This window comes from Podarcis vaucheri (assembly GCF_965113315.1).
Source record: "Podarcis vaucheri genome assembly, chromosome: 7".
Classification (NCBI taxonomy): domain Eukaryota; kingdom Metazoa; phylum Chordata; class Lepidosauria; order Squamata; family Lacertidae; genus Podarcis; species Podarcis vaucheri.
The window spans coordinates 93,890,921-93,905,559 of record NC_138765.1 but is presented as its reverse complement, the minus strand read 5'-3'; the positions used below and the strand labels follow the sequence as shown (position 1 = coordinate 93,905,559).

At 45.9% G+C, this 14,639-nt stretch overlaps 2 protein-coding genes across 2 annotated transcripts in view; both read right to left on the bottom strand.

The window, feature by feature from the left end:
• The window catches only part of LOC309536182 (tigger transposable element-derived protein 1-like), a 190,010-nt gene that overhangs the window by 148,170 nt on the left and 27,201 nt on the right, over window positions 1–14,639 (bottom strand). The gene's annotated exons all lie outside the window — the stretch shown is intronic.
• SFRP1 (secreted frizzled related protein 1) overlaps window positions 1–14,639 on the bottom strand; it is a 59,555-nt gene that overhangs the window by 33,936 nt on the left and 10,980 nt on the right. Inside the window, exon 2 of the mRNA XM_082230391.1 lies at window positions 13,680–13,757. Coding sequence (XP_082086517.1) covers window positions 13,680–13,757 — 78 coding nt within the window. The remainder of the gene's footprint in view (window positions 1–13,679; window positions 13,758–14,639) is intronic.

The window sequence follows — 14,639 nt, the reverse complement described above, 5'->3', positions numbered from 1 at the left end:
TAGAGTTCTGCCAAGAGAACAAGCTGGTCATCACAAACACGCTTTTCCAACAACACAAGAGACGACTCTACACATGGACATCCCCAGATGGGCAACATCGAAATCAGATTGATTATATTCTCTGCAGCCAAAGTTGGAGAAGCTCTATACAGTCAGCAAAAACAAGACCTGGAGCTGACTGTGGCTCAGATCATCAGCTTCTTATAGCAAAAATCAAGCTTAAACTGAAGAAAGTAGGAAAAACCACTGGGCCGGTAAGATACAATTTAAACCAAATCCCTTATGAATACACAGTGGAAGTGAGGAACAGGTTTAAGGATTTAGATTTGCTGGACAGAGTGCCTGAAGAACTATGGGTGGAGGCTTGCAACATTATACAGGAGGCAGCAACTAAAACCATCCCAATGAAAAAGAAATGCAAGAAAGCAAAGTGGCTGTCCAACGAGGCCTTACAAATAGCGGGGGAGAGAAGGCAAGCAAAATGCGAGGGAGATAATGAAAGATACAAGAAATTGAATGCAGATTTCCAAAGAATAGCAAGGAGAGACAAGAAGGCCTTCTTAAACGAGCAATGCAAAGAAATAGAGGAAAACAATAGAATGGGAAAAACCAGAGATCTGTTCAAGAAAATTGGAGATATGAAAGGAACATTTCGTACAAAGATTACCATAATAAAGGACAAAAGTGGAAAGGACTTAACAGAAGCAGAAGACATCAAGAAGAGGTGGCAAGAATACACAGAGGAATTATACCAGAAAGATATGGATGTCTCGTACACCCCAGGTAGTGTGGTTGCTGACCTTGAGCCAGACATCCTGGAGAGTGAAGTCAAATGGGCCTTAGAAAGCACTGCAAATAACAAGGCCAGTGGAAGTGATGGTATTCCAGCTGAATGTTTAAAATTTTAAAAGATGATGCTGTTAAGGTGCTACACTCAATATGCCAGCAAGTTTGGAAAACTCAGCAGTGGCCAGAGGATTGGAGAAGATCAGTCTACATCCCAATCCCAAAGAAAGGCAGTGCCAAAGAATGCTCCAACTACCGCACAATTGCACTCATTTCACACGCTAGCAAGGTTATGCTTAAAATTCTACAAGGAAGGCTCAAGCAGTATGTGGACCGAGAACTCCCAGAAGTGCAAGCTGGATTTAGAAGAGGCAGAGGAACCAGAGACCAAATTGCAAACATGCGCTGGATAATGGAGAAAGCTAGAGAGTTCCAGAAAGACATCTACTTCTGCTTCATTGACTATGCAAAAGCCTTTGACTGTGTTGACCACAGCAAACTATGGCAAGTTCTTAAAGAAATGGGAGTGCCTGATCACCTCATCTGTCTCCTGAGAAATCTCTATGTGGGACGAGAAGCTACAGTTAGAACTGGATATAGAACAACTGATTGGTTCCAAATTGGGAAAGGAGTACGGCAAGGGTGTATATTGTCTCCCTGCTTATTTAACTTATATGCAGAATTCATCATGCGAAAGGCTGGGCTGGATGAATCCCAAGCCGGAATTAAGATTGCCGGAAGAAATATCAACAACCTCAGATATGCAGATGACACAACCTTGATGGCAGAAAGTGAAGAGGAATTAAAGAACCTTTTAATGAGGGTGAAAGAGGAGAGCGCAAAATATGGTCTGAAGCTCAACATCAAAAAAATGAAGATCATGGCCACTGGGCCCATCACCTCCTGGCAAATAGAAGGGGAAGAAATGGAGGCAGTGAGAGATTTTACTTTCTTGGGCTCCATGATCAGTGCAGATGGTGACAGCAGTCACGAAATTAAAAGACGCCTGCTCCTTGGGAGAAAGGCGATGGCAAACCTAGACAACATCTTAAAAAGCAGAGATATCACCTTGCCAACAAAGGTCCGTATAGTAAAAGCCATGGTTTTCCCAGTAGTGATGTATGGAAGTGAGAGCTGGACCATAAAGAAGGCTGATCGCCGAAGAATTGATGCTTTTGAATTATGGTGCTGGAGGAGACTCTTGAGAGTCCCATGGACTGCAAGAAGATCAAACCTCTCCATTCTGAAGGAAATCAGCCCTGAGCGCTCACTGGAAGGACAGATCGTGAAGCTGAGGCTCCAATACTTTGGCCACCTCATGAGAAGAGAAGACTCCCTGGAAAAGACCCTGATGTTGGGAAAGATGGAGGGCACAAGGAGAAGGGGACGACAGAGAATGAGATGGTTGGATGGTGTTCTTGAAGCTACCAGCATGAGTTTGATCAAACTGCGGGAGGCAGTGGAGGACAGAAGTGCCTGGCGTGCTCTGGTCCATGGGGTCACGAAGAGTCGGACACGACTAAACGACTAAACAACAAGCTTCCTTTAAAGGAAACTGCAACGGGGGGGCATAGATTAGGCTTATTATTCCTCTGCAAGTTCAGGAAAAATTGTTCACTTTTGTATTCCTTTCAAATCAAATCTATGGCTGTTTTAACTATGCTTTATAAGAGATCCTCTCCCTATCTTAGGAAAAATGTTCACTTCAATATTCCTTTAAAGATAATTTCTATAGGAACTTGCACTCTTTAGTCTAAGGAAGTAAACTCTCACTCAAACTAGCTTCAAGATCTGCTAAAAGGGTTCTGTATAGAATTGGGTACTTTTATTTTCCTCTTCCTTAGTACATGATAGGCGCATGGCTTGTGATCTCTTCTCCAGTTGTGTCTGTGTACATATGTATGTGTGTGTTTCTGGTAGTACAAATCTTGCTATGAACCCTGTATTTTAGGGTTGGACTAGATGACCCCAGGTCCCTTTCAACTTTCCCAATTTGTGGCTGATGAGTTAAAATTCAGCCCAGATTTGCTCTTTGTTTTTTAAAAGGTGTGAGGTGAAGCCATGATGTTTGAAGCAGAACTGGTGATATCAGGCATTTAAGTGATTACAGTGTTTATCGTTTTGTCTATTATTTTTTTTTTAAAAAAACTTAAAAGTCTATTAAAAGTTTAAGCACATAAAAATTCATATAGTCAAGTAGAATTAGCCTTGACCAATCCTGTAAATAAAGGGCAGTAAAATTTGTCTGCAAATGGTAAGGCTGAAATGACTGAGAATGTTAAAAAAATCCTATGAATTCTAACTCTCTGGCCATTTTTACTCATAAATAAGAGAGCGGTTGATTGTTCCGCGAATGACCAGATAAAATGACCAATAATGATAGCCCTTTCCTGTACATAAAGGAAGCACTCCTTTTGCTTGGGCTGAAATTGCTAGCTTTGGTGAATACTTAAATTGCTGAGTTTCTCTTTTTTGTTTTAAAATCTAACCCTATTTTTAAAATCTACCCCTTACCTTTCCCTTCCTTATTCTAATTGAGCCAAAAGATGCAACATTTTCAATGGTATAAAAGGTTTGCTGAGACATGAACTCTGCACATGCACAGAGGCTAGATCAGCTTACAAAAAAGAGAGAGCGAGAGAAAGGAGGGGGGAGAGAGAGAAGGTTTGGAGAGCGTGAAACCTATACAAATTTCCTTCTGTAAAACTTGGAACCATTGAGGGAAATCATCCTTAATGTGTTTTGCTCCAGGGGCTACTTAAAACAAAAGAGTTAAGTACTGGACATGCCAAATTCTTTTCACAGGTAAATATCAAAGCACTCCCACTGTGAGTTCCTCTCTTGAGCAGTTCCCCAATCTAACATGCAAAATTCTTTTCACAGTTTTCCCACTGAGCTTGTCTTTTATCTCGTTTGGTTTTGTGAGTACTATATACCTATGCATTATAGGAACAGCATTCCTGACAGATTTTCACAGGAAATAAAAAATTTCCCTTTCAAACAGGATAGTGAAGAGAATTCGGACCCACATAAGCAAAATGTTTAACAATTTGCCAATTGTGTTCAAATTAACAAAGGCTTTGTCCCTTCGTTTCTTCCACAGCCAAACTAAGTGAAGGAAATTAAATGTAAATGATTATAATATTCAAATGGGTAAAATGCTTAACTATGAGTTTGTATTTACAGCCTCCCAAGAAGAAAATTTTAGAATATTCTCTCCTTTCTTGACTATTATCTTCCTCCTTAAAAAGAAAAGAAGGAAAAAACAACAACTAATTATGTCTTCAGATCCTACAGGCCTATTTCCAAAGGATGCTTTGCGGGAGACCAAAATACTAAGACCATCTCCTCACCAGCTAAGCAACCTGCCAATGCACCACAGTGGCCACAACAATTTCTTCCCATAAAAGACTTGAGAAACTGACTAATTGGATTTTGAAGGAAATGCCCTTGTGCCAAGTTTGGAAATACATGTAAAAGCAGCAAGAATTGCCTCAAGATCACATTATTGCCTCAAGATATAGTGTAGAATTAATAATTTGTACGTTTTGTGTATTATGTGTTATTATGTAGGAATGCTGAAGTGTGTCTGATAATGTGTTATCTCCACAAAGAAAAATTTCTGTGTGTAATTGTTTCTGTATAATGTAGGATACATAACTATGAACAGCAGAAGGATATGGCTTACACCCAAGTTTTTCATGGAGGATTCCCATATATTACAATGCTTTCCAATAGAGCAGACTATACTTAGATTAAGTCAACTGGTGATCATATTTCCTTGTCCCACCTGGCACTCTGCAGAGTCCAACCTTCCCTACCTATTTATTTATGTATTTAATGTTTTTCTATACATGAAGTTCCCAGATTTTTACTATTTCTTTCTTTCTGTTCCAGAAAACTATTTCAAATCTTTTCTATGACTTCTCTGCATCTCTTGCAGATTCAGTACTGTCTTCAAGTAGCAATTGTTCTGTATTTATTTACTTATTAATCTTGGTTTTCCCGTATAGCTGTGAAATTAATCTAACCACAACCAAGTATTATTATCGGAACCATATTTTATCAGGTAGATTTGAAGCAACGCTCCTTATTATTATTTGAGATGTTTGATTAGGATGCCAGATGAAATTGGGTGTAGATCATGTCCCAAATTTTATTTATTTATTTGAGGACACGACTACCATATGTTATATTATTATTGATAACAAGAAACATGTATATGCCTTGATGTAGCAAGAATGGTCCCTTATAGAGTTAAATTGACTCATTTGGACAAATGCCCCCTTAAAGAATGGCTTTGGTTTTAACATATTGATTTTGAAAGTTGAGAACCACGGGGCAAGATAAATTCAAATTGGACTCTACTGGAATTGGGCACGTGTATCCAGGCTGCAATTAGCTTTTTGGTCCTTTAAGTGCAAGTGAGCAACTTCCCGTGGGTGCCAGACCACAGCCTATAATAAAATCCCATAGCTAAAGGCCAAGGCGAAGACCTCTCCCTCACGAGATGCCCAAACCTGTGCCAGCTATGGTGAATGCCAGGCGACATGGTAAATTGAAAGCCCTGAGGGGACTCAACAGACAGGATGTGTTGCTGTAGCACTATGTCAGTGTGAGACCACAGAAGAGCTAGCTTGACACCTGAGAAATACACAAAAATGGCGAAGGACAAAACACCAACTGCATTTTTCAGTCATTAGTGGACCTTCCTGCTAGGTGTAAAGCATAGAACACTATTGAGTAAATGGTCTCTCCCAAAGTGTTAGAATGCCACAAGTAATTTAGCAACAAAATACAAGAGGTGTTCTTTTATATAATACCCTATATGCAGCTACCTGCACTGCTATACTTGCAAATGACCGTAAGAGGCATGGCTTGCAAGTCCCTTTCAGGTTTGCATAAAGCCACACATCCCATTCACCGAGATTTAGGGTGCGGAGAAAAGATTTGCAAGTTCTTACAGAACTTTAATGCAAATCTATCTCCGAATGGGGGACTGTTACGGGGGGGGGGCATGTCTTCTTCACTACAATATATTTGCTCAATTTCTCTAGGACTCCATCACCCCTCCCCTGTCCTCCATAATCTCTCAAGTAATCCAGTCAAAATCACTCTGCCAAACCTTTCCTCCGGGCAATGCCAGGTGACAGACTACGTGTACATGGACCATTGTCTTCTCAGGATGTGCTTATCTGCGCATATCTCCAGCCCTCTGCATATTCCCCCCCTCCCTCCTCCATATGTTAATCTGTGTAACCCAACCTCTCCTTAATGTATTCATGATGTAACTGGGATGTATTTTGCACTGTATTCTGGGACATGGAGGGAGTTTCAAAAGTTCATGTCACCCCTTTCTCGCTGTTCAATCTCGCCTTGAACCTGTTGCGCAATAAACTTGGATCTTCTGCAGTTTGCTCCTGCATCCGGCTGAGCTCATTTTCTTCCGCAGGGACCCGCGGACCTAGTCCGACGAGCTGGGTGGCAGAGTAACCCCGCACCCAGATTTTAGCCGTAACAGGGCCAAACAAGACAAGATATGGGACATTTCTCGAGAAACAGCCAGAGTGGGGGGGGGGTTATCTGGTTCACGCAGCAGCACTGGGGGAGGGGGGACTAACCTGGATCCCCCACATTGATTCTCCCACAGAAAATTTCTCTGACACTTCTATTAGCCCCAGAGGGGAAAACACACAGGCACCATTTCCTCCCTAAGGCTTCCTCAGGTGTAATAGCAGCTTCAGGAAGGAGTGACTTGGATCAGGGCTGCAACCAGGTGGGGGGGTTACACCCTTCGAGCCATGAGGCCATCTCAAATTGACCCTCCCCCCCCCCCAGTTTTTTTGTTTGGGGGTTTTAAAGCGAGAAAAATCATAAATGTGGGAACATTGGAAGCTGCCTGAGACAGAGACTGAAGGTGGCTCCAGCTAGCTCAGCATTGTCTACACTGACTGGCAGCAACTCTCTGGAGTTTTCAGCCAGGAGTCTCTGCCAGCCTGACCTAGAGATGCTGTGGGTGGAAACTGGGACCTTCTGCATGGAGAGCAGGTGCTCTGCTACTGAGCTATGGCCCTCCGCATTGCAGGGGGTTGGACTAAGACAGTGTTTCTCAACCACTAGTGTGCCGCGAGATGTTGCCTGGTGTGCCGTGGGAAAAATTGAAAAATTCAAAATATTTTTTTAAAAAGTCAAATTTTTGCCCACTAGGCGGGCGCCGGACTGTGTCCACCCTATTTTCCATCCATCCTGGGTGGGGGTCAGATCGGATGGGATCAGATGAGAGCGGACAGGTGGTCCGCTCTCATCCGATTCCCCATAGAGAGCAGCGGGGCTCTGACATCTCCCTCTCCGCACACAGTGGTGGTGTGCCTCGTGATTTTTTTCATGAAACAAGTGTGCCTTTGCCCAAAAAAGGTTGAAAAACACTGGACTAAGTGACCCTTAGGGTCCCTTCCCACTTCACAATTCCATGATAAAGCACCTTTTTCTTTTTTTCTTTTGGCATGAAGAAGGTTCCAGGAGCAATCCAGCAGGGCTCTCGTTATTGTTCTTAAAAAGCAGAGCATGTGCCTGTTTCATATCTTTTTGAATATACATTTATTTTATTTTTATTTGCATTACTTTTTATCACACCAGTGTTTGCCACCCTGGGTTCCTTTAGGCAGAAGTATGGGAGATAAATTTAAATAAATAAAATCTGTGCCATCTCCAGCAATTTTTTTAAAAAAGGATTTGGAAGTAAGTGATATGAAAGCCCTTTCTTGGGATCTGTGAAGTGCTGCCCCAGGTGGCAAGCTACTGAACTGCAGGGGGAAGACTCTCAGGGAAGGGCCTTCAGGCGCTGGACTGGCTCTGGACTTGGCCCCACCTTTGCAGTGTGGTTCCGCATTTGCCCTGCCGCTTTCCCCCAGAAAACCCGCTCTTTAGTGCTAAACCAGACCAAACAGCAGTCTCTGGAAAACCCGGTTGCTGTTTGTTCCAACCCAGCATTGAAGATTGGGTTTCCCTGGGGGCAAATGGAGGTGTGGAAAAGCCCTCTCTCTGCCGATCCAGAGTGGGAAGGAGACTGAGAGGGCTTCCTTCCCCAGCTGACTCCTGAGGTGCACCTGTATCCTTGCGTCTTCCCAAGGTGCTGGCCTCCCAAGGCTTTGTCTTGGTTTGTTCTCTCAGCCCCACTCACCCCTTTGGTTCTGGCTCCTGGCTTTGGACACATGTGTGGCACACAACAAAAGTGCTATAATCACACTTTAACCAGCCACGGCTTCCCCCCTCAAAAACTTCTGGGAGCTGCAGTTTGTTCAGGATGCTGAGACTTGTTAGGAGGCCCTCATCCCCCCCCCCCATATACACGCTGAGCTACAGTTCCCAGAGTGGTTTAACAGTCCATCCCTCTTCATGGCAAGCTCTGGACACTGTAGCTTTGGGAGGAGAGCACCAATTCCTCCTTGCAAATGTGCTTCCCCTGCCCGCCCGCCCGCCCCCACTCCCAGTCAGACTTATGTCTAGTCTCTAGAAAAGTTTCCCCCAACCAGCTGCCCTCTAGATCAGTGTTTCCCAACCTTTTTTGGGCAAAGGCACACTTGTTTCATGAAAAAAATCTCGAGGCACACCACCATGCCAGATGGGGAAAGGTCACTTTTTACTTATGTAAAAAAAAATAAAAAAATAGTAACAGCATAGAAGGTAATGGTTAGGCTAGCATCCCTCTTCCAAATATGCTAGGTTTTTATTTGCAGGGACTGTTCTACATGGGAAAGCATTCAGCACTGTCATTCTCCCATCTGCCATCTGAATTGGTACTATTCTGGGTCAACTTACTCTGCTGCATGTGTAGATGAGGCCTTATTAACATTTAAGCTGAGAAAAGTATGACGTTTCAGTAGACAGTCTGCAAAATGGCACCAAGTGTGGGGGAGGGGGCAGAACAGGTTTCAGATACAGGATATTAAGCATACACGTACCTCAGATTGAACTGGTTGCTTGCTTTCCAAGTTTTCATTTCCCAAATGACTGCCTTGGCAAGCGCAATACCTGCCAGGCTCAACGCCGGTCTCGCGCTGCCGCTTCCCGCGGTCTCAAGGCCCCGGGAGGAGGAAGGCGTGAAGGGAATCCCGAAGGCGCGAAAACCTCGCGCATGCGCAGGCCTTCCACCTGCGACAGACCAGTAGGCCGGCCTAGCCTAGCCGTGCGGCAAGAGCGGCAAGAGCAGTCAAGAGCTAGCGTGCGGCAAGAGCAGTCAAGAGCTAGCGTGCGGCAGAGCGGCGATGGGATGTGGGAGGGAGCTCGCTCCTCGCCGTCGCCGCCCCGCCCCTCGCCGCCCGACTCCCTCCCACGGCACACCAGGCAACGTCTCGCGGCACACTAGTGTGCCACGGAACACCGGTTGGGAAACACTGCTCTAGATGTTTTGGACTACAACCCCCACCAGCTGGGGTTGGTGGGAGTCCTAGTCCAAAACACTTGCATTCAGCTGGCAGGAGAGGGCGCTCTTCACTGGTGGATGCTGGCAGGGCTGTCCCCACCACCCTGGCTTGGAGCAAAGGGAGCTTGGTTTGCACATTTAGCCTCCTCAGCGCACTCTTAAAGGGGAGGATGACAAGATGTTGGCAAGGAATCAAAGACTTGAGCCATGAAATCTCAAGGTCTGAGCTTGGTTACCCAGAGCTATGGGTTCAAGAAAATCCATAGAACATTGGAAGGGCTGTTCAGGATCAGGTCAAAGGCCCCACTTCCTGTTTAGCACAGTGGCCGACTGGGACAGGAGAGCAGCAGCCCTCTCTCATTCATGCTGCCTCTAGCAGGAAGTCATGCACAAACAGCATGACTAGGTGTCAGGGGCTGGGCAAAGGAGGAGGAATGGTGGAGACCGCCTCCCCGCCTGACCCTTCCAGGGAGGAAGAAGAGCAAGACAATATACAGGGGTCTGCAGGAGGTCGCAGCTCAGAGGCAGATGAGGGGGAAAGTTGGGAAATCATGGGAGAGCCAGACACATTGTCATTGGAAAGTATTCCAGACCCTCCATCTCCCAAAACCCGGCAAGCCTTCAAAGTAGGAGAGCAAAGAGTTCAAAGACATGGCAACACCTGTAGAGGAGGTGATGAAGATGACGAATGAGGAAATGGGAGAGATTCACTTGAGACAACGCCACTATCCAAAAGGCTGGGTTCTATAGCCTCTCTCTGTAAAGACTGAAATAAAAAAGGACTTAAGAAACTTTTCCTTGTCTTTATACTTTCCTGGGCAACCAGCCGGGAGCCGCTGACAGCATCCTGACACTAGTAGCCATTGATGAATCCACCATGAATGTTTATCGTCTCTTTTTAAAGCCATTCAAGGGGCTGGCCATCCCTACCTCTTATACTTCTGCTTTATACTGTGTGAGGAACCTGGCTGCTGGATGGCTCTGATCCAGCATCTCTTCTCCTGGTGGCAGAATCTGAACCCAGCAGCAACACTCTCCCCACTTGGGCTCCCTAGCAACTGCTGTGCAATAAATGCACCTTAAAAAAAGAAACAAAACCCAGCAACACTTGAAGAACTCAACAAAACTAGTTCTGCAAAGCCAGGGAACCAGTCACAGCAATATTCAGGGATTTATTTTAGCCCTTCTTTAAGTAAGTGCGTTGTGAGCCTTGGGAAATCCTCAGAAATCAATCACAGAGCCACCACTGAGAAGATTCTTCTCCTTGTCATTGCTCATCTCATTGCTTGAGCAAGGTTTTAAACTGCAGCTGCAGCAACCTTCTGCAGGAATCTTATTGCCCTGTTTAAAGACTTGTATTTCTGGACCAGTGACAGCTCAGGCTTGTTCCAATGATCGTAAAGACTTCTTAAGCCCCAAGTACAGCAAGCACACATGGAGAGGAGAGCATTCAAAGATAGTGGTTCCTGGGCATCATGGTCTCTTTAGAATGCAAGTACTGGGGACCTACAATAGCCCCAAGTGTCCTGGTCCCTTCTTGCTCCTCTCTTCACATACAGACAGCAGCCATTTTGTGCAGGGGCTCCATTTCCAGACCTTCCACGCATCAGTGGAATGTATAAAAGCACAGCCCACCCCGTTCCTCATTCCGCCCCTGCTCAGCCTCTTTCCGGTCCAAAAGGACCCGTGTGTCAACAGACACACCTAAAACAGTTGCTGCCTGTACTTAGTTACTCAGAAGTGTGGGGGGGGTTTCCTCTCAGTTCCCACTGGCCGAGGGAACTCATCACAAGAATTGTTGCTTTTCTCCCAAAAAGCACATCCTGTGCCAAAGACCTCCAACGCTTTCAAATCGGGGACAGGAAAACACACAGATAGATATTTGCAGCATCCTTATTCTACAACTAGAAGCCAGACTCCAGGCCAAGGATTGCCAGCATTTTGGGGCCGCCCATGGGCACATTTGCAAACCAAGAAAACTTGTTGGCACCACACAGACGTCCCAGCTAAACTCACCTCTCCAACAACAGCTATAAGACTTCTTTCAAGCCTGATTTCAGTGGTGGAAGGGCAGAGAAATGGCACCCTTGGGTGCACCCACTGGAGCCATGTTAGTGACCCAGGCTCTGAGTTAAGAGATTTACAAAGCTCTAACCTTTTTCCAAGAGAGCTAAAGCTCTTCCACAATGACAGACAGGCTTGTAAGTGGATATTGGCCTTGTCACTGGAGGTGAACAAGCATTGCTTCCAGCCAACTGGAAAGTTGGGAAGAACAAGGTTTCCAAGGTCTAGCCTGTGTGGTGCCGTGGTTCACATGTCAAGCACTCCAATCTCCACTCAGCCCTGAAGCTCACTGGGTGCCCTTGAGCCAGACATTCACTCTCATGGCCTGGTTGCTGTGAGGAGAAGGGGGCTCCTTGAAGGAAAGGTGGGGTATTAGTATAATAAATAGGATGGGATGGGATGGGATGGGATGGGATGGGATGGGATGGGATGGGATGGGATGATCTACTTCTTCTGGCCACCATTATGTGAGACTACGGCTGCATCAATGGGTTCTTAGTCTAGCATGTACCACTTAAAAGCCAACATCTCATACGACAAACTTGGAAAGGCAAGAACCTCCAGCATCACCTTTGAAATGTTAACCATTTTACTTTTGTGTATAGCCCACCATTCTTCCTTCCATGGAGATCAGTGCAATAGACCCAAGGGAGCCCCAGCAATCTCCCATCCAGGAACAGACCAGACCTGGACCTGCTTAGTTTCAGCAAGGCTCTTGCCTCACGTGTCTTCAGTCTGTGCCCCAGGAAATAGGAACCTGCAGGGTCAGGATGAGGAATTTGGCTAAGGATCAGAATGTTTACAAAGGAGTCAACCTTGACAAACATATTTTAGTGGAAGTGAGGAATCTGGAATATATATTTTCGCTACTGATGAACCTGACTATGTATTTCTTTTAGTCTCTCAGGTTTTCACTTTCCCCTGTATATATTTCCTTATGTCTCAATGATCCCAATTAGCAAACTACCACCTTGCGCACGGGGTGGGGGGAATGACCTCAGGCCTGGGAGCCATGTGGCCCTCCAGTCCTCCCTCCTTGGCCCTTGGGACTCTCCCCAGGCCATACCTCCTCTCCTCAGGCAACATCCCAATTTCTGCTTGTCTTCTGCTCTATCAGTCCCAATGGGCACCAGCCACCAGTGCCAGCAACTAGAGGGAACCATCTTGGCAATCCCTAGGATAAAGGAATCCACTGAAGGTGCTGCCCTGAGGGGCTTGGAGAGAGATATACTTCACAACTGGGGATAACTTTTCATGCATCTGATGAAGAGGGCTTGAGTTCACAAAAGCACCGACCACATTGAATCTCCTTGTTTCTGCACCAAGATTTTATTATTCATACTGCAGCAAACTATCAGTGAGGGGACAATATTTATAACATCCCTCCCCGACCTGTTGCACCTCAGATGTTTTGGACTACAACTCCCAATGACTTGAATTTTGAATATTTGCAAATGTGTGCTTCTATCCGAGCCTGCACTCAGATGTTGGAAGCTGCGCTGCCATTTTGAACAAAAAGTTGGATATTCGCCTCCACATCTGTTTTGCCATCCAGGCTGAACCCTGACCAAGCCAGGACTCAGGAGTGGCTGTTGATATTATTTTCCTGGTATAAAAATGTTCCCAATAACCACTCTGGACTTGGAAAGATTTGGCAAAGCAGCTGCCCTGGAGAGTCAAGAATTTGTTAAAAAGAGAGTTCCACTCCCTGCTTTGACAAAACATGGCACACCCAAGCACTAATCCCAGAGGAATGCCCACCTTCTTCAATAGGCCTTTCATTTCCTTCCTGGAAAATTAAGCTTTGCCAAAAAGGCATAAACGTCACTCGTTTGAACTGAACTTGTGCTGGCCAAATACCAGAGCCGGTCTTGGCTCCAGGGGCATCCTGGCTGGATACTCCCTGCCACAGCCCGCCATACAGATATAGCGCTTACAGACTGCTTTTATGCCAGCATGCAACTCAAGGCACTGTCTATGGCCTCTGCATCATAAGAAGATGAGAGCAGTGGAAACACACCACCGGGGGGGGGGTGGATTAGGTCAGCTACTGTCTTGACACCTCACTGACCTTGCCACTTCTCCCCTGCAGCATTGACTCACCTGCTGGGAAGTCAGGTAACTGTCTGCCCTCCACCCCACTGTTTCCAAGTGCTGGTAGCTCCAAATGTAGCGGGCAGGGAGGGAGCCATCAAAGACTGCAAAATCTTCCACACCAAACTATGGATTACTTCCTACCAGCCCAGCCCACCCATTCCATAGGTGAGAAGCCCCTTCCTGTAAGCCAGTGCCGCCGTCATTTTTGAGCTGGAAGAGGAGGGTTGGGTTGTTCTGGTTCCTGAGAAAACAAGTGTCCTCCATCCCTGGCCTAGGGCAGCTAAGCTCAGAAAAAGGAGGCTCTCCTTACCAAATTCACTCGCACACAGGTGCTCCAGGATGGCGTCTGACTTCATCTCATTGTCGCAAGGAGGACATACTGCAGTGCCTGCCAAGAAAGGGGACAGCAGAGGATTAGTATGAAGGGCAAAATAATTATTTGGGGAGACTACCACTATAAGGGCCGCAGTGCTGCCCCTGGGATGCTAGAGGGTTCTGTGGTGGAGCATCAGCTTTGAATGCAGAAGGTCCCAGGTGCTAGGAGATTTAGACTACCTGACCCCTGGAGGGGTCAATGCTGGGTGTGCTCCTTCAGCACAGCCAAAAAAATTTTCAGGCTCATTGGCAAACCCGGAGAAAGCACAATGGCTATATTCTGCCTCTCTGGTTGGGGGCTGTGATGCTTCTGAATACCAGTTGCTGGAAACCACAGGAGGGGCTTGTGCTCTTGCACTCAAGTCCTGCTTGCAGGTTTCCCATGGGCATCTGGCCGGCCCCTGTGAGAACAGGATGCTGGACTAAAGGGGCCACTGGCCTGGTTCTGCAGGCACATCTTATGTTCCTATGAGAAGCAAAAGCCCTGACCGAGACCTTTGCTTAATGGGCTTCAGACCTAAAACCAGAGAGCCCTTTCCCATCTAAACAGACTGTCAGTATCAGCAATCAGAGCCTCCAAAGCTGAACCTGTCTTGTTATTCCCTGTCATTATCTTTACAATGGAATTGCTTTCTCTTCTCTCCCCCCTCCGTTCACGTTTCACTTGCCTCTTCGCTCATTTCTCCTAAGATGTCTACACAGGCCCTGAAGTCAGCCATGAAAAATGTGGAGGAGAGCTACAAGATTTCCAGAGCAATATGTATCCAAAGAAAACTCCAGCTAGGATGACAGAAGTTCCCAGAACGCAGCCATACCTGAATCCTTCTGTGTGTAGGTCTGCAGGTGTCTATGCAACAAATGAAATTAGATTCCATTTTGTTTCTCTACCATGGAC